The sequence below is a fragment of the Pseudopodoces humilis genome, chromosome 29, assembly GCF_049639895.1.
Source record: "Pseudopodoces humilis isolate 2021_Gansu_Grassland_sample_001 chromosome 29, ASM4963989v1, whole genome shotgun sequence".
In the NCBI taxonomy this organism is placed as follows: domain Eukaryota; kingdom Metazoa; phylum Chordata; class Aves; order Passeriformes; family Paridae; genus Pseudopodoces; species Pseudopodoces humilis.
The window spans coordinates 4,045,244-4,065,393 of record NC_142228.1 but is presented as its reverse complement, the minus strand read 5'-3'; the positions used below and the strand labels follow the sequence as shown (position 1 = coordinate 4,065,393).

General features: G+C 46.6%; 1 protein-coding gene across 1 annotated transcript; it reads right to left on the bottom strand.

Annotated features, from left to right (window-relative positions):
- Positions 1-663: 663 nt before the first annotated feature.
- MEIOC (meiosis specific with coiled-coil domain) lies at positions 664-18,529 on the bottom strand. Its single transcript, XM_088068104.1, has 8 exons — positions 18,371-18,529; positions 16,598-16,723; positions 11,844-12,001; positions 11,598-11,702; positions 8,351-10,178; positions 6,293-6,427; positions 4,061-4,241; positions 664-2,190 (listed from the first exon to the last, which is right to left on the bottom strand). Exons 1-8 carry the CDS (start codon positions 18,374-18,376, stop codon positions 1,913-1,915), a joined length of 2,817 nt encoding a protein of 938 aa, XP_087924230.1. The 5' UTR covers positions 18,377-18,529; the 3' UTR covers positions 664-1,912.
- Positions 18,530-20,150: the final 1,621 nt, after the last annotated feature.

Below are 20,150 nucleotides of genomic sequence, written 5' to 3'. Positions count from 1 at the left end.
CTGTTGGGAAAGGCCCTCTCAGGGACAGGGATCAGAAGCAAGGGCAAATGCAGCCCTTTGGCTTCCAGCAGCTGTCCTGAGGCAGAATGGAGCTGTGGTCAGGAGCAGCACCATAGCAGCAGCCAGGGGTTTTGGAAACTCAAAGTGAGCTGATGCTTCCCAGCCCATGAGGCTGCAGGGCTGCCCCCACCCCACGGTACTGCCCCCAGCCCCCCAGGACTGTGGGCCCACCCCTTCCCATGCCAGCAGTTTGTGCCATGGATCAGATGCCCAGGCAGGCAGCAACTCATCTTCTGGAGCTCCAACCACTGCTGCTCCATTCAGGACAGTCAGGAGTGCACAGCTGGCACCGACAGCAGGGAGTTATTTATAGAGCAGGAATACTCTGGACTCACCCTAAGATTCCCAGTACAGATGACAGAATTGCTGCATCAGCCTTCCCTAGCAATGCAGAGCTTGGAGCTGAGATGTTTGAAGGAAGAAACATGCCCTACTCTAGCTCCCCTGGCACGTCTGATGTTAATGGTCATGGCTCTCCCCAGAGAGGGATTTTAGCATCCCCTTTGCTTTATCCTGAACTCAATTCCATAGAGTGCTTCCCCCCAGTGCTGGTTCAGGCTTGAGGAGCCTGGCCTAGAAAGCACACTTGCAGAACAAAAGGTCTTCAACAAAAATGAATTTATTTTTTATAGACAACTCCAGTCAGCACAGTCAGTTTTGCTTTAACATCAACACAGCCTGGGTTAAACTGAACAACCCCCAGTGCAGTGACTGTTAGAAAGCTGTGCTTGTTCTGCCCCACTCACCCGGCAGCACTTCTGTCGTTGCCGTGATCACACCCCACCTTCTGCTGAGCCTCTCTCAGTCAGTTCTGCACATCATCTAATGACAATTCATCTGATGCCATCACCCCTTCTGCATATCAGCATTCCCAGCAGCAGGAAGAACAGAGCCATGTTGGTACTAGGGTGTGCAAGCATGCTCAGTAACTTTAACCTACTGCTTGTGGGTCTCCCTGTCCTGAGCACCAGCGTTGGGTGCTGGTGAATCCAGCACTCCTGCTCCTAAAGACTGAGAGCTGCAAGCAAACACCAGTGCTGGGAGCTGCCCAAATGCAGAAGGGAACTAAGAAGTCTCTAAGCTGACAATCGAATTTCAAACCAAACTAGTAACTTTAAGAAAAATCCAAATTTCAGAACTTGGCACGACCTTTTCTGAAGTTAAATTAAAAACAATGCTCATTATTGAAGCTCCTTCACAGCTCTGCAGGACAATCTGCCTGTCGTTTTGATTATGCTTAAATACTTTACAACAGTAGTTCCTTTGTTCCCAAGAGCATTCCAAATATCTGAACACATTCACTAAATTCATGGTTTCACACAGCAATTCTCCTCTACTGGTAATTTAGTGGAAGCTGGTGCATATTGCTTTTCCCAAACGTAGACTTTAAAATCTCAAAATCATAAACATTTGTATTTTAAATATCTAGTTTTACATGAATATTGGGTATTCCTAGTCTTCTTACTTCCTGTTTCCAGGTTTTAGTTCAATAAGGAAACCATTTTACATCACAATCTGATCTGACACCAACCTCACACCCCGTCACATCACAGTCTTTAAGAATCATTATTTAAAAACCTATTTCCTAAAGCAAAACTAAAAGGAGTTATGGGGAGAGTTGGACACCAGGCTTCACCCACAGGAGTTAAATAATATCTTGGCTGTTAATGAATTAGTCTGATTATTTTAAGTTAACATTCACCAGTTTGGCTTTCTAACATTCTCACTCTGCCTGTCACGTTAACAGCTTAACCTGAGAGCCCCTAAGGCAAATCCCACTTCCCATCAAGATACAGCTTTAAATACGAACTTTAGCAGTTGAAACTTTGAAGAAACTAAAAAGAACAAAAAATTATGAGGAATTCATCTCTCCTTTCTCATACACACTGCGGAGCAGGTCCGTGCACAGCCCCTCTGCACCCTCTTCCCTGGGCCCTCCCGGGGCCGCAGCCAGGGGTGTCTCCGCTCGTTTCTCTTCGGGCGCTGCCCCCTCCTGAGGCAGTCTGTCCCGAGCCCGTTTGCCAGCCGAGGGTTTGGGCAGGGTCATCTGGAAGGCGCACCACAGCATGGTGCGGACCTTGCGTGTGGCCAGGCACAGGGCTCGGAGCGCCGTGGCCAGAGCCAGCACCACTGCAGAGGGAGAAATGGCCCTTTAGTCCTGGAGCACTGCAGGGGCTGCCCTCACCTTTGGTCCCTTTTGTGTCTTTACCTGTCCCTTTACAGGTTTATTAAAGCTGGCTCTCAATTTCTGTGCCCTCACACAGCAAGGCAGGTTTTTATGTTCTGAGTTTGTTACAGCACCTTCCTGCTGCTGCACCTCGGGGTGGGCTGCTCCATGTACACACACACACTGATGGCACCTGCACCCTCCCCCCTTCTGGGTCACAGGTGGGTCCTTCACCTGTCCTGCCAAGAAATCCTTACCGTGGGTGAAGGAACAGCTTGTTTGGGGCATTGGATTGGAGCACACAGGTCATGTTCTGTGAATGGGTGTTGAACCACAGAGCTGTAAAGGGTCAGCTGGGCTGTGGTCCTGTTATTCTGGCACAGGCTGCCCAGAGCAGCTGTGGCTGCCCCTGGATCCCTGGAAATGCCCAAGGCCAGGTTGGATGGGGCTTGGAGCCATCTGGGATAGTGGCAGGTATCCCTGCTCATGGCAGAGGCGACACTGGATGGGCTTTAAGGACCCTTCCCACTCAAACCATCCTGTGATTCTGTGACAGATGTTTAATGTCATTTCAGATGGAACTGTGATCAGGTGCTGTGGAAACAGGGCTGGGCAAGACCTGCTCCCAAACAAACCAGAAGAGCTTCAGGCCTTTCCCTCAAGGTTTTGCCTGACACAGCAAATACAATTACTGCATCCAATAATTTACTGTTAAAAAAAATCCTCCCCAACTGCTGCTTCAGGTTCAACACCCCAAGACAGCAATGGGAGACACAGGACCAAGCACCACCCCCCCAGGTAAGTAATCAGATCCATTGTGCAGAGCCTCCTCTCATTTCCCAGCAGCTGCACCAAGAATTTGGATCTCTGACAACTCCTTCCCAGACTACTCTGTTCCAGAGAGCTCACAGATCTGATAGAGCCAGGTAAAATCAATTATTTTCATGGGCTTCAACACCCAAAAAAACCCCTTCACCTTAACAAGTCCCCTAATCTTCAGTCAAGGTAAAGAGAAACAAGAATGATGGGGAACAGGTGAAAAGAAAGAATGCTTCAGTGTATCTTCTGAGGTAAACTTGAGAATTACAGAACTGCACCCCAAAGAAGTAAAATAATCCCTGTAATTCAGTCGTAGAAAGAAGAGCAGAAGAGATGAGAAGATTCAGAAATGTAAGACATCTTCTGACACAAGGTAGGAGGTCAGAGTGTTGCAAGGAGCAGGAATTTACCCTGACTCCCATCTCAGAGACAAGGGAACCTGCCATCTGCCTGTGCACTGGTGAAAGATTAAGCTGAATATTTGGCTTGTTTGGGACACCATCAAGAATGAAAACATTCTGCCCATTGTATTTTTGTGCATGCATCCAAAATATGACTTGTAATTACACCAGTCTATGACAGAAGGTGCTTGAAGAGGAAATCCATTTGTAACCCAAGGCCACTTTGGGCAGATTCAGCATGGAGATACCAAGGAAGTTTTAGACAAAGACAGAGCTGGAGAGTTCAGGAATATGAGGGACAGGGAGAAGCAAAAGGCAATAGCTTAGTAACATCCCCAATCCCTCAATGTGTTATCAAAAAACCCCACTAATTTTTATTCCTTGCTAGTTCATTAATTGAATAACCACCTCCAAATTGATTTAACCTATTTATCTCTAAAACCCAGTTTTAGTGTCTCCTCAAAACCTCATCCAAACCCCACCCAGTCTGTCTTTGACAAAGCTCTAACACTGAAAAGTAAATTAAAATTTTAATTACAACCCACCTCACTTATTTTTCAAGACATGTTCAACTTCCCAGCTACCTTATAAATGTACATAAGCACAGCTATACCTCTCTCATCCTGGCACCTGGGAGGGCCATGCCGCTGCCGACTGGAAGCATTGACAATTTCATCCTTCCTCCGAGCCTGCACTACATGGATCGACTCCAGGTGTTTATCCAGAGCAGTGGAGATGTTGGCGAGGAGCGGAGAACTGCGCAGGCGCTCCATCTTCCCCAGTAAAGTCACAATCTAATGAACAATTCACATCTTACAGGGGTTCACACTGTACTCATCCACACTTACAAGAAAATTAACTAACTAGGGAGAACAGATTAATGATAATCATTACTTTCTTTTGAGAACAGTTCATGAAGTTACAGCTGAAAGCAGTTCTAAGTTCTTACCTGCGATTTGTTGATCTCCAAACCCAAAGCTGTGGCACAGCTGGGTGTGCAAAGCACAACAGCAAAGCTACAACACCCCAGTAAGGATACTCAGCTTACTGGTTAATACCAGATCTGTACAGCTTTGAGACATCCATGAACAAAAGGTGGTTTCAGGGCAATGTGCATGTTTCTGAATGCAGAGCACTAGGGTCTTCCCTTTTCACAGCACTGCTGTTATTTCTGTGTGAAAACCCAGATGGGCCCCTTGTGCTGTGCAGGGCAGCCTGGGCCAGCAGCAGTCACAGCGGCTCTGGGAAAGGAAAAGCTGCTGTGGAACCACATGTGGGATGACTTTGGGATGAACACTCAGCACTAAGAGAGCTGAGAGCAAACATTCAGAAATAATTCAGGTTTGTTTAGTCCACTGAAAATGTGCATCTTTGTTGTCTTATCTTACACCAGTCACATGATTTGTGGGTTTCCCAGTGGTGAGTGACTCCTCAACCACAGCCACATAACACTGAGAACCTGGTTACTGATCAGCAGAAAAAGAGAAACTAAAAATCCCCAAATTGGGATGTTCCTCAGGCCACGGCTACACTTCATGTCTTAAAGGAACACATAAGACTGTCAAGAAGATTTAACTGGATGCTCCAACTATGAAGAGTTAATCCCAGATTCAGCCATCTCAGCTTCTCACATTTTTGTACCAGGGTTCCTTCCTGGCCATTACCAAGCTTTCCAGTTTTAGAATCCAGGTTTAACAGCCCCACTCTGCTGTTGAGCATCCTTAAAAATACCTAAAAACATTAAAGTACCTTAAAACAAGGTACATAACAAGGGTTTGAGGTGATATACCCTGAAGTGTTCCTCAAATGGCTAGAGAGGCTTAAGCCCTGTTTTGGAGGCAGTTTTAAAATATCAGGACAAGGACTGGCAAGCCTTCTAAACATGGAAAGTAAGGCTGTTCTTTTGGGATTCATAGAGCAGGAGTTTAAAAACAGTACACTAAGCCCATCCATGTCTTTCAGTCCATCACTCAGATGGATGAGCAGCACCAGGCAGGTCCTGCAGGCAGTGAGCAGACAAAGCTCCACAGATTATTTCTCCTGTGTGAGGCAGGTAGGACAGGCTGCTGCCTCCAAACCAAACATTTCCCAGAACCCTTTCACCCCACATCCTCTGCCAGGGGGGACGGGTTGGTTTCTGCTTCTCCTTGCCTGCAGCACAATGGCTCTGGTCTCCAGGAGGGCCACAGCAGCCCCTCAGCATTCTGATGGCAGAGTTTGTGCTCCCTCCTCCCCATGGACCCAGGGGCTGTCACCAGCACCGTGGTTTTCCCACAGAGCTCAGCAGATGCCAGCCTCTCTTGCCCTACTGGTTATGGCTCTCTGGGTTAGACAGCAAACTTGTAACAGAAACTCAGGCTGAAGGTGCTTCAAATAATCATTCTGCATTAAAATATACCAGACTCTCAAGCAAATATATTATGTCAACATATTCCAAACATTAACTATACCTGTTTTTTCCCACAAATACCTCCTCCATCACAGTGTTTCTAAATCCACAGTGAACATTTCCCTGCTGAGCAACTCTGAATGCAGCACCCCAGAGAGCTGTGCCCAGGCTCCAGGACTGGATGCTGCACCACGTGCATGCTCCTGCACCAGGAACCACGTCCTCCTGGCACATGGGGATGTAACTGTGAGCCTCAGCCTCTCTGTGGTTCCCTGGAAACAGCACCCTGGAGCTGCAGAAGCTTTAACAGGGACTGCTGAAATGTTATTCCCTGCACAGCATTGAAGAACAAAGCTATTTTGGGAAAAGCTGCTCTGATCATCTTACCTATCTCACACTGTACTCTAAGTTCTGTAGGATAAGTTCAATAGATTATTTTTTAGTTCTACAACTCACTCTGGCTTGTTCCCGTAGCTGATCCACAATTAAGCGATCAACCCTTGATGGATTTGATGTCAGCCTTGGAATTGGAATGTTGTTAGTACTGGAAACCTTCTTCCCTTGGAAATTCTTAGCAAGAGCTGATTCAGTCTGCAGAAAACAAAAGAACAACTCCCTCAGAATGTACATGTAGAGTGTGCTTCATTACAGAAATAAGAAAAAATATCAGATTAAAATTCTTCCCATCAGGGTTTTGGAGTTTTTTAAAGGAGACAATGAGGATTCAGGCATTTGAGATTTAACCCTCTGGTGAGACAATCACCTGCTTTAAGTGAACAACTGCTTTACTCAAAGCAGTTCAACTAAAGCAATCGTGCCAACACACCGTGTTCCAGCAGTGCTATGTCTGCTCACTCTGACTACAGCCTGTACTGGTTTTGCCTGGAAATAAAATGGAGGTAAGTCAGAATTACAGGGAAAAAAAATGACCAAACAGATGTGGATCTCACACATAAAATTAAAATAAAACTGTTTCAGTCAGCAATTAACCTAATTTTTGTACAGATTAAATTACAGAAAGATTTTTTTCCTAAGCATCCTGGTCTAGTGGAAGGTGTTCCTGCCTGTGGCAGGTGGGTGGAGCTGGATGGTGTTTAAGGTCCTTACCAAACCATTCCAGGATTCTATATTTTATTTAGCCATCAGAAAACTATTTTGAAAACTTTGCAAGATTCCAAGTTTCCATCTCACTCATCCTCTTGTTATGTCACTCTGAAATACCCACAACAACATAGAATTAGCTGAATCTGTTTTAAAATTGCAATTCTTGGATGGTTTCATAGTGGTCCACTATTAACAACAGCATGGTGTGCCAAGAGGGAGTGGCTTCACACATAGAGAGCAGGTTTAGACTAGATATTAAAAATAAATTGTTCCCTGAGAGGATGGTGAGGCCCTGGCACAGGGTGCCCAGACCAGCTGTGGCTGCCCCTGGATCCCTGCAAGTGTCTGTGGCCAGGCTTTGGAGCAACCTGGGATACTGGGAGGTGTTCCTGCCCACGGCAGGATGGCACTGGGTGGGCTTTAAGGTCCCTTCCAACCCAAACCATTCTGGGATTCTGTGATAAAACTGTATTTCTCCCCCATGGCCCCTGATCATGCACATGCCACCTTTTTCATTCTTGCACTTTCCAGGCACCCCAGACACCACCTCCTCTCCTTATGCTGTGGTCACTTTTCCTTAGCCCCTCTATTCAGAACAACCACTGCCTTTTATCAGGAAACGCCACCAAAAAAATCCCCATGTTACATCTTCTTGGAATTGGATTCTTTGTAGGGGCTGCCACAGGAGAATTCTCAAAGGCCCCACTATTGCCAGGTGACATTTGGCCCAGCTTCCCCCATAGACAATCCCAGGCATTGAAATTCAAACCCCATCTCAGCTGGTGAAATGAAGACAAGTTTTCCTACAGACCAAAAAAGGCAACTGCTTTTAGCAGGGCTTCACACAGCAGTACCTGAGCCTTTTACTGCAAGGGTTTTAATTAAATGACCCTTCCCTCAGCCTCTGAGGAAAAAAAAAGAACCCCTTCAAATACACCTTAGGTTTAAACCTTCAGGGAAACCAGAGGTAGGAATTCAATGTAGCTCCTAAAAGACTGAACTGAAATAATTAAAGTTTTTTTTAAAATAATTTAGTTTTGATTCAAAACATATTTACTGGATTTGCTTTAAAGTTCCAGAGGCACGGTATTTATTGCATTAATAGAAAATGTATAGCACATCTTTTTTCCTCATGAACACATCTTCCCCAGCCCTGGGGACTGGAAAATCCCCTGAATTCCTGCTTTTAGTGCAACATTCCATACAACATTAGCTATGCTTCCAGCCAGGCTACAAATCTCCACACCTTTCACTTTCTGTCCCAAAACACAGCGAAACAAACTTGTAACTTTGAAGTCCCATCCAGCATTTCAACTCCTAACATCAGAACTACCCATGATCTGTGACTGCACTGAGAAGGATGAGATCTACATCAAAATCTGTGATATTAGTCTAGTTTGGTTTTCTCACCTTCTTTCTTTCTTTCTCCAAAGCTCTCCATTGCTCATAACACTCTTCCAGTCTCACATGCAGCTCGCTGGCAGGCCCACTGCGACTTTTAACTTGCTTTTGAAATCCAAATGCTGACACAAAACCAGAGAGTGCACTGTCACCGTACATCTTCTCCGTGAAGCAGGGGTAGAGGTGTTTGAGATCATCCTGGGAGAACAAGGTGTGAGGGTCCATCAGAGGCACCACGGAGCGGCCCATGAGGTGAGCAGATCGCATGGGGAAGGTGCTGGGGCCCAGCTGCCGGTTCCGCCTGAAGTCACCCACCATGCAGTTGGGAATGCCTGGAGCCTGCAGGCTCCCAGCACCGGTGTCCCCATTCCCTGCCCCAAGATGCAGCTGCCCCTGAGACTCCAGTAACTCCTGGTACATGTCCTGAAACACCCCATCTGCCTGGTTCTGCCCTTCCAGATCACACTGCTCGCTCTGTGGCTTCAGCTGGAAACGCTGTTTGTTCAGATTATCAATGATCCCCAACTGCTGGGCCAAGTAACTGTCACAGAATCCATTTGGCTGCTTCAACTTCTTCTCACTGAGGTACTCGATGAGGTTCTCTTCCCCACCCCTGACCAGAGCTTCCATGCACGCAGCCGCCCGAGCTCGTTCTGCAGCGCTGTAGCCAAACTCAAGGTTGGAGAGCAATGGGCTGTCTTGACAGTATTTGTGAAGTAAATTACTATTTAAAGGCAAATTTGAAGATGGCAACTGAAAAACATCATTAGAATGACGAGAGCTTTTTGCAAATGCAGGTGACTGATTATTCAGTTTCAACAAAGGACTTGGATTCTGGAAGGGGCCAGAAGCCATGGGTTTGGTTTGGATGTTCATCCACCCTGGTCTGGTGCTAGAACCTGCTGAGGGGACTGCTGCACTGGGCAACAATGGGAGTGATTTATAGAATTCAGGATTCTGAAGATCAGCCTTGGAAAACTGCTGTTTTTCCACACCATTATTTCCTGGACAAGCTGCAAAAGATTTTAGTCCATATTCAAATTTTTGCCCAAAATCAGTGCCAAAGGAAGATTCACTTGCAAACTGTTTTTCTGATACAAGTCCTGCAGACTTGGGAAATGTAAAGTCATGCTGATCTGAAATTGTATCTTCAAATTTTTTCTGAGTTCCTGATTTTACTTGAAATAATTTAGCATAGGACTCTGCATCCAAAGATGGTGCCTCAGGGGTTCCATTTACCAGCTTTCTATTTTCTTGGAGGCTACAACTGGTGCCCTTGTTGGGCTTTGCTTTACCAGCATGAGAATATTCAGTGTATCTGGTATAATCTGTGTTCTCATTGTATCTGTGACACTGTGGAAGGAATGTTTCTGCCCGCTTCGGGTGCACCTGTGCATCTGCTCCTTTGGGACACAGCTTCTCCCTTCCATAAGAATAAGCATCAGCTCCCGAGTCTTTGATTGCTTCTGAGTACCCAGCTTGGGCTGCATAGGTGTTTTTCAGGTAGGGGTAGTTCTGATACACAGGTGTTGTCTTCATACTCTCATTAGCCTGCAAGTTGCAGCCATTGGCACGATCGCTCCTGGCAGAGTACAAGCTCTGCTCTTCCAGGTCCACACCAGCAAAGCCACGGTAACAATCATCTGCTTTCTGCTGTGCCACCAGAGTGGGACTCTGCAGGAACTGCTTGTCAGCAGCAGGGATGGACTCACTGCCACAGAAACCCTGCTGGGGCACTGTTCCAACAACTGCCCTCCTGGCTTCTGGCAACAGCTCATGGGGCTCCATTCTGGTCGTGTTCACTGGCCACACTGACTTCAGGGTGGGAGGGCAACTCCTTGAAAAACAAGAAACACATGGTTAGACACTGATCTGTGCTGCTGCTCTTCGTTCCCAAACACAGAACAAAGTTTAAGAAACTAATTATTCCCAAATAATTTCTCTCAAATGATTCCAAGATGTTTGACTTCAACTTCTACCCACTCCTGTCATCTTCAGTTTCCCGTATGTAGCTGGGAAAACTGATTCTGCCTTGTCTAAACACACCACTACAGCTCAGGAGCTATGGACAGGCCTTCAAGCTGCAAGGGATGTGTACACATCAAATCCTGGTCCATCAGCCCTGTCCATCATCACTGAAATACTCCTGGTTCAGCACCAAGTTCAGTCACCCAGACAGCCCTCAGTCTTCCAAAGCCACGTCCCAGCACTCCAGAGAAAATGCTTCTCTCTCACCTCACTTGTGCCTTACACTGGCCTGCACTGCTTCCTGCAGGTAAAGCCAGAGGCAGCACCCCAGCACACCTCATTTCTTTCTACTAACCAGCATGAATTAACACTGGACCATCAATCCCTGACTGCCAAGGAGAACTGTAAACAGACTAAGTAAAAGGGAAATTGTGTCTGGAAGCCATTGCAGGCCAGTTCTGGGAGTACTGAACCAGCCCTGCTTGTCCATAGGGAAGGAATTACTGAGTTGTCTCATGGTATCAAGACTGACTCTGAAGTCCTCCCTCATTTCAGACACATAACTCAGCACACATAGAGAAATCACTGGAATTGTTTGGGAAGACAGAAAGGAAAAGCAGTGCCTGGCTTGGGAACCTGAGAACTGGGCTCCCTGTCTTGTCTCTTAGACCTGGAAAATGAAAAGACAGAGAGCTCTGTAAGTATCCTGAGGCTGCTGGACCTGCACAAGGGTGTTATGTCGTTATGACTATGGAATTGTCTCTTCTAGCGCAGGAACAGAGGCAAAAGAAATTATTTTATCATGTATCATTTAGATACACAAGTATTGCTTAGGTATCACTAACAGCAAGAAACATTAATTTTGCATGGAATTTTCTTCTGCCTAGTTCAGGCAAATGTGAAGGAGTCTGTGCTTTGTCTATTTTTTCTGTGAATTGACACTAACAAAGAAACCTAAAGTCTGAATTCAGGCCTGATTAAAATAAAAAAACAGACCAAGGCATACATCCAGGGGATTTATCTGAATACAGCATGTCCACAACACTTGATAAAATCTTCTTTACAAAATGCCAATTAATAAGTTCTGTAAATAACAGAGAGCCAGAAGCTGTCATGCAATCTAAGTGCCTTGGGAGAAGTTTCCAAGTGTCCCAAACTAAATGTTGGAAGATGAGGATAAGGAAGAGAAAGCTCACAGAACATGAGGCCTGGCCAGCAGCAGTTGGAGCTGACTCAGGAGCACAGTGAGATCTGAGAAAGGAGTTTCTGTCACCTGCACCTCACTCACCCCTCAGCAAAGCATGGCTGTGGTTTGTCTTGTTCTTCCAAGATGTCTGACACGAGTCCATACAAATCAGCTTCACTGCCATAATCATTCCTTTCGGGCTGAATCCTGAAAACAACTGTGTATTAATAAAAACTATTCCTTCATTCAAAGTACTTTCTACGTTAAATTAAACAAAAAAAATATAATCTATCTAGTCCAACACACACACACAGACACACACACACATTCCCTGTCAAGGATGACTACCTGGATTTCAGGTTAACCTGAGGAGCAGCAGGCTGCTTGGTGTCATCTGTACATGTAGACCAAGCGGGGTACAAAAGGGAAGGGTCCATGGGTGCAGAGTACTCTGATGTTGAAAGGGAAGAACTGTAGGCCTGAGGTAACTCCATATTTTCTTCATTCTGCATTTAATATACAACAAAATAATTTATTTAATATGAAACATATCAAACTGTCATTTTGTCATTGCACATGGTTGTAACTGAGCTCACTCTTGGAGGAACCAGCACACGAGAAGTAAGCAAGCCACACACTTGGAATACAACAATTTCAGGCCATGTTAATGTCTTTAAGCAGAATTCTCCATATTCTTAAGCAGAATTCTCTGTCCCTTCCCTTGCTCTCTGTTGGAGACAGAAGCTGATCATATTCTCACCTTTCATGCCTCTTTTGAACACAAACAGGTGCTCTCAGGTGTGCTAAACAAATGTTGCTTAAGGCTTATGGAAAGCATTTGTATTTTACATCCTGCCTGGCAATTGTTTAAGAAGATGGTGCTGGAGCTGCACATCACAACTTTTTTGTCACTCAGGCTTGTGTTCTGCATGTCCTGAGCTGACCTTTGCTGGAAACTGAGTAGGGGGCACTCCCCAACCACCCAGTGATCAACAGAGACCCCTCCCCCAAAAAGGCCTAGGCAGGCATAGTAACAGGTATTGGTACTGGACTTGTAAGATGCTTCCTTTTGTATCCCACTGGACACTAAAGTCAGGAGCTGTTTGTATTTGAATGGGAAAATCCAGAAATGGGACCAAAGATTCAATTATGCTGGACTGCTTTACCACAGGGATTTAAGAACAGCCCAACAGTTTTTGGAAATCAGTGTAAAACTGTGTACCCTTGGGACTGGAATGGGAGGCATCACAAGAAGTATAGTGAAGAAATGCGAACCACAGCGTGCATGCACAGAACCAGCCTCAGCCTTCCCCAAGACAAGCCAAAAAAGGAATACACCAGGAAATTACTGGCAAATAGATTTCTCTCACTGCCATGGCAGAATGGGTACAAAACTTACTGGTAATAGTTGATACATTTCCTATGGGCCTGAAGCATTTCTCTGCCAAACCAATCAAGCTGAGGAAGTAGGTGAGGTCCTACTGAAAGAGATCATTCCTAGGCACAGGACACCTATAGGTGTGTCAGCACTGTTCTGATTCTGGCCAGGACAGGGTTAATTTTCTGCAGTAGCTGGGAAGGGGCAAGGCTAGGACCCAGAAGTCATTCTGTACCACCCAACCTCACTGCCTGGGGTGGGGGAAAGGGCCTCTTTTCCAGGGAGAAGGGGATACTTCCAGCCAAGAAAATGGAGATCCACCCAGTATCACTGGGAAATTTTTCCATGTGAATCTTTTCTTGTATCCTCTATCTGCTGTTGCTGTTACCATTCCTTTTCTTCTCTCTGCTGCTCCCAGTAAATTGTTTATATGTCAACCTGTGATCTTTGCCTTTTGTGTCTCCAATTCTCCTCTCCACTGTGCCACAGCAAGGAAGGGAAGGGGAGAGCAGGGGAGGGAGAGATCAGTGTGTGGTTTGGAGAATCTCAGTGGGAAAACTGAACTGGGAAGTGCCATTCCCAAACCACAACAGCCTTAACTGGCACCCAACAAACGTGAGGCACAAAGGGTTGAGTTAACAACAGATCTGCCCAGAGCAGACTGGAAACAAATCTGATCCAAGCATTTGCTGTACTGGGTATGGAGCACCAGGCTCTGGGGAGCTTGAATAGTACAGTGGACTGTTAAAAACCACACTGAAAGCAGTGGGTGGTGGGACCTTCAAACATTGGGAATCTACATTTAGTGAAGGCCACTTGGGCAGTGAACACCTGAGGCTATACCAGTTGAGCTGACCCTGCCCAATCAAACCTCCATGTACCATTCCACAGAAGGAATAAAGGACAAAACAAAGAGGCCTGAGATGTTGCCACCAGCACTATTGAGGGTCAGAATAATACCTAGGTCCAGAGAAACTCAGTCCTTCTGAAATCTACACAGGAGACCTTATAGGTAGGTAGTCTCTTACAAACCACTTTCTGTGAATATCTGGGCCAAGAACACTTGCCGTAATTATGTTATCTCTCTAAGGAGATTTTTGCCGTCTATCAACAAGTACCTTCACTGCAGAAATCTGATTGATCTTGACCTTCCTGTTCCTCACATCCAGGTGTGAGATTGGGTCTAAGACCATGGAACAATGAGCCACCAAAGGAACACTGGAAAGGACCATACCAGGTTTATTTTACAACATACACAGCTGTGAAACTTCAAGGACTAGAGCTGTGGAACCACCATTCAGGACTGAAGAAAACTTACAGGATCAGGGAAGTCAGAAACCACCTCCTCTGAAACTTTGGGACTAAAAAAATTAAACAGTAACTTTGTGAACTCTGCCTGGGAAGAAGACCTGTCTTACATAGAACTTGAATGCCCTCAAGGGGTAGTAGCAATTCCAACTGCAGTAATTATTTTAGACAAACAGAATTGCACAGACCAGGATTGCCAAGAGAGTGCCAGATGTCAAACTTGCTATAATGTTGGTAGAGTTTTACATTGGTTAAGATTGTTACTGTGACATGTTTCCTTGAATTGCCTTAACCTTTTTGAATATGAAACTTATATAGGTAATCCTTTTGTTCTTTCTTGTCCAGTCGAAGACTGTAACAAGAAACCATTTGTACAATGGTTTAAGAAGGATGGAAGAGAATTTAAATTATTAATTAATGTTACAACTAGATGGGAATCTGACAAAAATCTGACAAAATTTCCTTTGATGCATAAGGAGGATGAAGGTAAATATCATTGCTCAGCTATAAGAGATAAAGTAGTAGCAGAAGGCCATTGGATACAAGTAAAGATAAAAGGAAATCCCTAACCATTAACACCTCCCAAAGTGCCTCAAATCTGGGAACTCAACCTGTATGTAATTAAGGAGATAGGGAAACAACAAATACTATTTAACATTGACTACACTTAAAACTACAGTATATGATATTCATGCTGTATTATTCATGCTTTTTATTCGTGCTCCTGACCTGATCAATAATGGAACCACAATGTAGCCAACAGGACACAGAGCATGGGCCCATTAAGAAAGAAACAGAAGACAAACCACAGGTGTCAGCACCTGTACAGCTAATGAACAACAGCTGAAGGAAATACAATTGAAATTCAAGATTTCTGCCTAGATATGGAACAGAACATCTAATTTTGAAATTCCACCAGTGGTTAATATAAAAATGATCCTCAGATACATGGGTAAAAGGTGGGAATGCTTTAGTACTCCTTGTGAATATATAGAAATAGATATTCAATTAAATCACATTCTAATTTTTGTGTTTGTAAATTTACTCAGATCAGAGGCTGTGATTTTAACTATTCAACCCCCAGTAGCTTTTTTTCAACTAATAAAAACCCCCTGTATCTTAATCTCAACTATACAACCTAGCCCTAATGGAAATGAGCCTTATGCTAGTATAGAAATTGCTACAATGTAAAAATTTGCAAAGGCTGTTAAAAGAAGCTAAAAAGCGTAGCAGAAACACTTTCTTACTATCTACCATGACACTAAAGAAATGCATCAGGTAATGGAGTGAGCAAAGAAAGATGGAGATCACCAGAGGTGGGATATTTTACTTAAGGCTACACAAGCTCAGTGACTGCATTAGGCAGGCAGGAATGGTGGATCAGACAGGCAGGTTTATGCAAATTTTAGTGTCTAAATTCTCTTGCTTTTCACTCCTTGGTGTGCTTGGTTTGTGGAAAACTTCCCCTGGCACCAAGCACAGAATAAACAATGTCTCCTTTGTCAACCTGACCCTTGTCTATCCTTAGAGATTTCTTAAAACCAGCAACAATGTTAGCTGAAAACAGCTGCTCCAGTTTCTGCTGACTGATCCCTGACAGGAGTTAGGAGTTAGACCCCCTTTCTCCCCATTATTAAAGGGTATTAAAGTACTGAAGAAAACCTAGAACAAGTTCTTTGAGGAAATGCATTATATGCTGATTAAGTGAAAAGGAACATCTTTGTCTTATCTGTTTGGTTTACACACAATAGGCCTTCTTAGTAAGTGAAACAATAAAAGGTGTTTTTGCAAGGTTAGATGTTAAAGACTCATGATACACTCCTTTGTGGAGCATAGTAGTCTGACAAAATAACAGGTCCTGGATGGAAGAAGTAGCAAGTCTGGTCTTGAATGTACTGGGAATGAATTTTCATTTGAGTCTTCTGCCTCTGTGAAAGTTTATGGCTATGAAAGGCAAAAATTCCAAGACAGAACTGACATATTTAACTGTCCTGGCAGTTTCTGCTGATCAGACTAAGAACTGGTTCATACAAATGCTTGGACTACAGAAATATCTGAGGCAATAAGGTTCTCCTTCTTACCCAGTTTCCAGTTTTCCTAAAAGAGTTCTTTGCTCCTCACTCTGCCAGCAATTGTTTATGCCAACAGAAGAACAATTACCATGAACATTTCACCAGAACAATAGTGAAATACCATTTTACCAAACATCCCCTACAACTTCATCAGTGACTGCATTAGAAAAGCCACTGTCCCTTCTGGTGAAAGTTACAGCGAAGAAGATTTACTACAGTTAAATCAAACACTTATTTATGTTCACCAGTGTAAGCAACCACTTTAGAAACATGTTCTGACCATTCTGTTCACAAGCAACACAAACTCTTACAGAGCTATAAAAATAATCAATAGCCAACTGAACCTGTGATTTGTAGCAGGCATAGAGCGAGGCAGAGCCCGGCAGGGCAGCGCTGAACACGTCCGTGGGCCTCCCGCCCGCTTCCGCACTGCCCCAGCAGCGGCTGCCTCCTCGGAACGCCACGTTGGGCTGTGGGGACAGGGAAAAGGACAGGGACATCAGTACACACAGAGCACCATGTTGGGCTGTGGGGACAGGGAAAAGGACAGGGACATCAGTACACACAGAGCACCATGTTGGGCTGTGGGGACAGGGACATCAGCACACACAGAATGCCACATTGGGCTGTGGGGACAGGGAAAAGGACACGAACATCAGTACACACAGACATAACTACACATAGAGACACAATTATAAAGAGCTGACAGTTGTGGATTTTATACCAATGTTAACTTCTTTAACACTTCTAATTTACTGCTGGATTCTGTTCCATCTGAGTTTTCAAGGATGTGGTTCTATATATGGATATAAAATACTTTCCTATTTACCCTGAAGGAAAAGCTGAACCTACCAAAGCACAAAAAACTCCAAAGGTGTTCAGAGACACAGAAGCTGCAGATCAAAAGGAAATCTACACTCTTCCTGCTACTACCAGCTGAGCTTCCCACCATCAGAGCCACCACAGAGGAACATCAAATACAGAAGAATGCTCACAGAATCATGCCATGGTTTGGAAGAGACCTTAAAGCTCATCCAGTTCCAACCCCTGTCATGGGCAGGGAACCCTTCTTCCAACAGCAGCAGAAGTTATTCAGCCTTCACACATTCCTGGACATCTCTTGTCCTTCCATCACTGCTCCCATGCACTGTTTAAGTAACATGATGACACGGATGTGTATTTCCAGATGCAGTCAGAAGCTGGAAATTTCCTACAATACAACCCTGAGAGCTGTGGTGGAAACCTGCTCCATTCTGTAACTATGGGAGAAACGACTCCAACTGGAGGGACACCCCTCCAAGTGCCAGAAACCACAGGCCAGCAGAAGTAAGGAATGAGAAAGAAAAACTGAAGGCTCTTCTCTTCTCCCAAGGGTGAGGCACACAAAGAAAAGCTAAACTAGCTAGCTAAAAGCCCCTTTAGCCAACAAACAGAAAAGTAAAGTTATTGGCATATTACCATAGCAGCTCATCTGGAATGATGAAAAAATCCAGAAGAGTCAACCCAGGATCAGGGTTCTGAATAAGCTCTGCTCTCTAGAAACACATCCTTCTGCACCTCCCTGACGATGCACCAAGTCATCTTCATCGTACCTCCCGCTACTATTACACCCAGGTATTTTTCTATGTTCTTCTGGCACATTTTCCAAATAAGTGAACACATTAAGTTATTGTGGAGCTCGGCTCTATGTCCTGAGCTTACTGGGTCATATTTTCTCCTCAGAGATTGCCGTTCACAGGGACACCTGACACTTGTATAGTCTGCGATCCCACAGAACGAGGGCAAACTTGTAGGGACAGAGATAGCCCTAAGACACCCCCGAACCCATACTTTCCCCCTTTTTCCCCAAACAAGTGCTTTTCAGGATGCTGAGGGGTATTTCCCTCACAGGCCTAAGCTCCGTGTCTCACACCTGCTCCCACACGGGAGGGCGCCGGGGCGCGGAGGGGGTAGCGGGGCTCGGACACCTGCCGGGGGCCGGCGCGACGCTCGTCGGGCCTCGACACCTCCTCATCGCCCACGGAGCCAAGCCCAAGACAGCCGCGGCGGCCCGCCGGGTGTGTGACGGGCGGAGGCGCACAGTCAGCCCCTATCTCCATCTCGGTCCCGTCCCTCACCTCCATGGCTCCGAGCAGCTCTCGGCGCGGGCCAGCGCGGGGCGGCCTCAGGCGAGTTGAGTTCCAGCCGTTGTCCTCGCGCCGGACCAACGGCTGCCCCACCCCGCGCGCCCCCGCCCATTGGCCAGCGCCCGAGGCGCTCGGCCAATCAGCGCCCGCGCGGCCGCCTCGCGTCTCCCCGCGCAACGTGAGCGGCTTTGTTCGCCACGCGGTAACCGCCGCCGCTCGGAGAACAAAGCGCTGCGCCGCGATTGGCCCCGCCCGCCGGCGCGCAGCCAATGGGAAAACAGCTCGCTCGTGCCTCCCGCCAATGAGCGGCCGCAGACGCGCCGCTCGCCCGGAGACAGCGGCAGGAGCGGCCCCTCCTGCCCTGTCACACCTGGGCCCTGTCACCCCGAACTTGTCACACCTCTCGACACTGTCACCCCGACCTTGTCATCTCCCCCGACACTGTCACCCCTGGGTCCTGTCACACCTGGGCCCTGTCACTCCCCCCGACCCTGTCACCCCTCGACCCTGTCACCCCGACCTTGTCACACCTCTCGACACTGTCACCCCCCGACACTGTCACCCCTGGGTCCTGTCACACCTGGGCCCTGTCACACCCCCCGACCCTGCGCCCCAGGCCCCATCCCGGGGCTGCCCTCAGCTGCTGCCCCCTTCCAGCCCTGATAGCGAATCCATTCAGAGCTGGGCCATGGAGCTGTGGGACGAGCTTTGGAGGAGAACGAGGCCTCTCCAAGCCTTTGCACAACAAAGGGCCTCGGGGACCTGCGGCCCAGCCAGGGGACAGGACACTCAGGACACAGCAGGAGCTGGTGACACCAGACTCTGCTGCTCACACACTCTGAAGGGTATACAAGCCACGGATTTCCTTTGTTTGGGGTCCATCCTCAGAGGCACCTGTTTGAGCTGTTATTTTGCTATTTTATTACTGCACCAGGATTAGATAATCTCGATTGAGATGGCTGAGACTCTGCTGTGAGAAGCCTGGTCTGTGTGAGTGTGGCGGGTGTAGCTGCAAAGGGGCTCCGGTGCCAGCTCAGGTGGTGACAGTGACTGCCAGAGTGGCTCCGGGATGGTCGGACAGCCCTTCCACAGCAGCCCTGAGCAGGGCCCAGCTATCTCCTCAGTCCTGCTCTCTCACAAGAGCAAGAGGAGCCCTCTGCCACCCCTCACTGGTGACAGAGCAGTCCCCAAGTGCCTGTGGCAGGGTCTGTGCCCTGCTGGGGAGTCCCAGACCCCAGGGGCTGCTTGGCTGGAAGAGAAGCCACAGGGGAGGTGGTGGCAGAGTGAGCTGGGACAAGCAGGGGGGTCACAGCCTGTGTTTGTTTATGCTTTTCATTGTTGCTGCTGGTTTAGATGCTCTGCCAGTTCATGAATATCACTGTTCTCACTGAAAAAAACTAAGAAAACTCCACAAACTTTGAAGCCAACCTCACTTGTTTTTTTGAAAGATACTTTGTTTTGCACTCCTCAAGCTGTTTTTAAGGCTTCTGGAGACAGCATTTTTGCTGCTACCCCGATCTGGGCTACTCAGGACAGTAAGTGCCCACAGAAGCAGACATTGTTTTATGAATTGTGGTCTTTTGTGCTGAGATACATCTCTCACTTCCTCAGTGTGTGCTGCCAGCCTACAGGATAACAGGAAGGGCAGAGGGGTGAGCCTGGGTGGCCAGGTCTGCCCAGCCCCTTCCTAAACCCACCAAGGGACTCCTGACACAGATTTCTGTCTGCCAGAAGCCAGAGGATTCACTCCAGGAGATGAAGGAGGCACCAG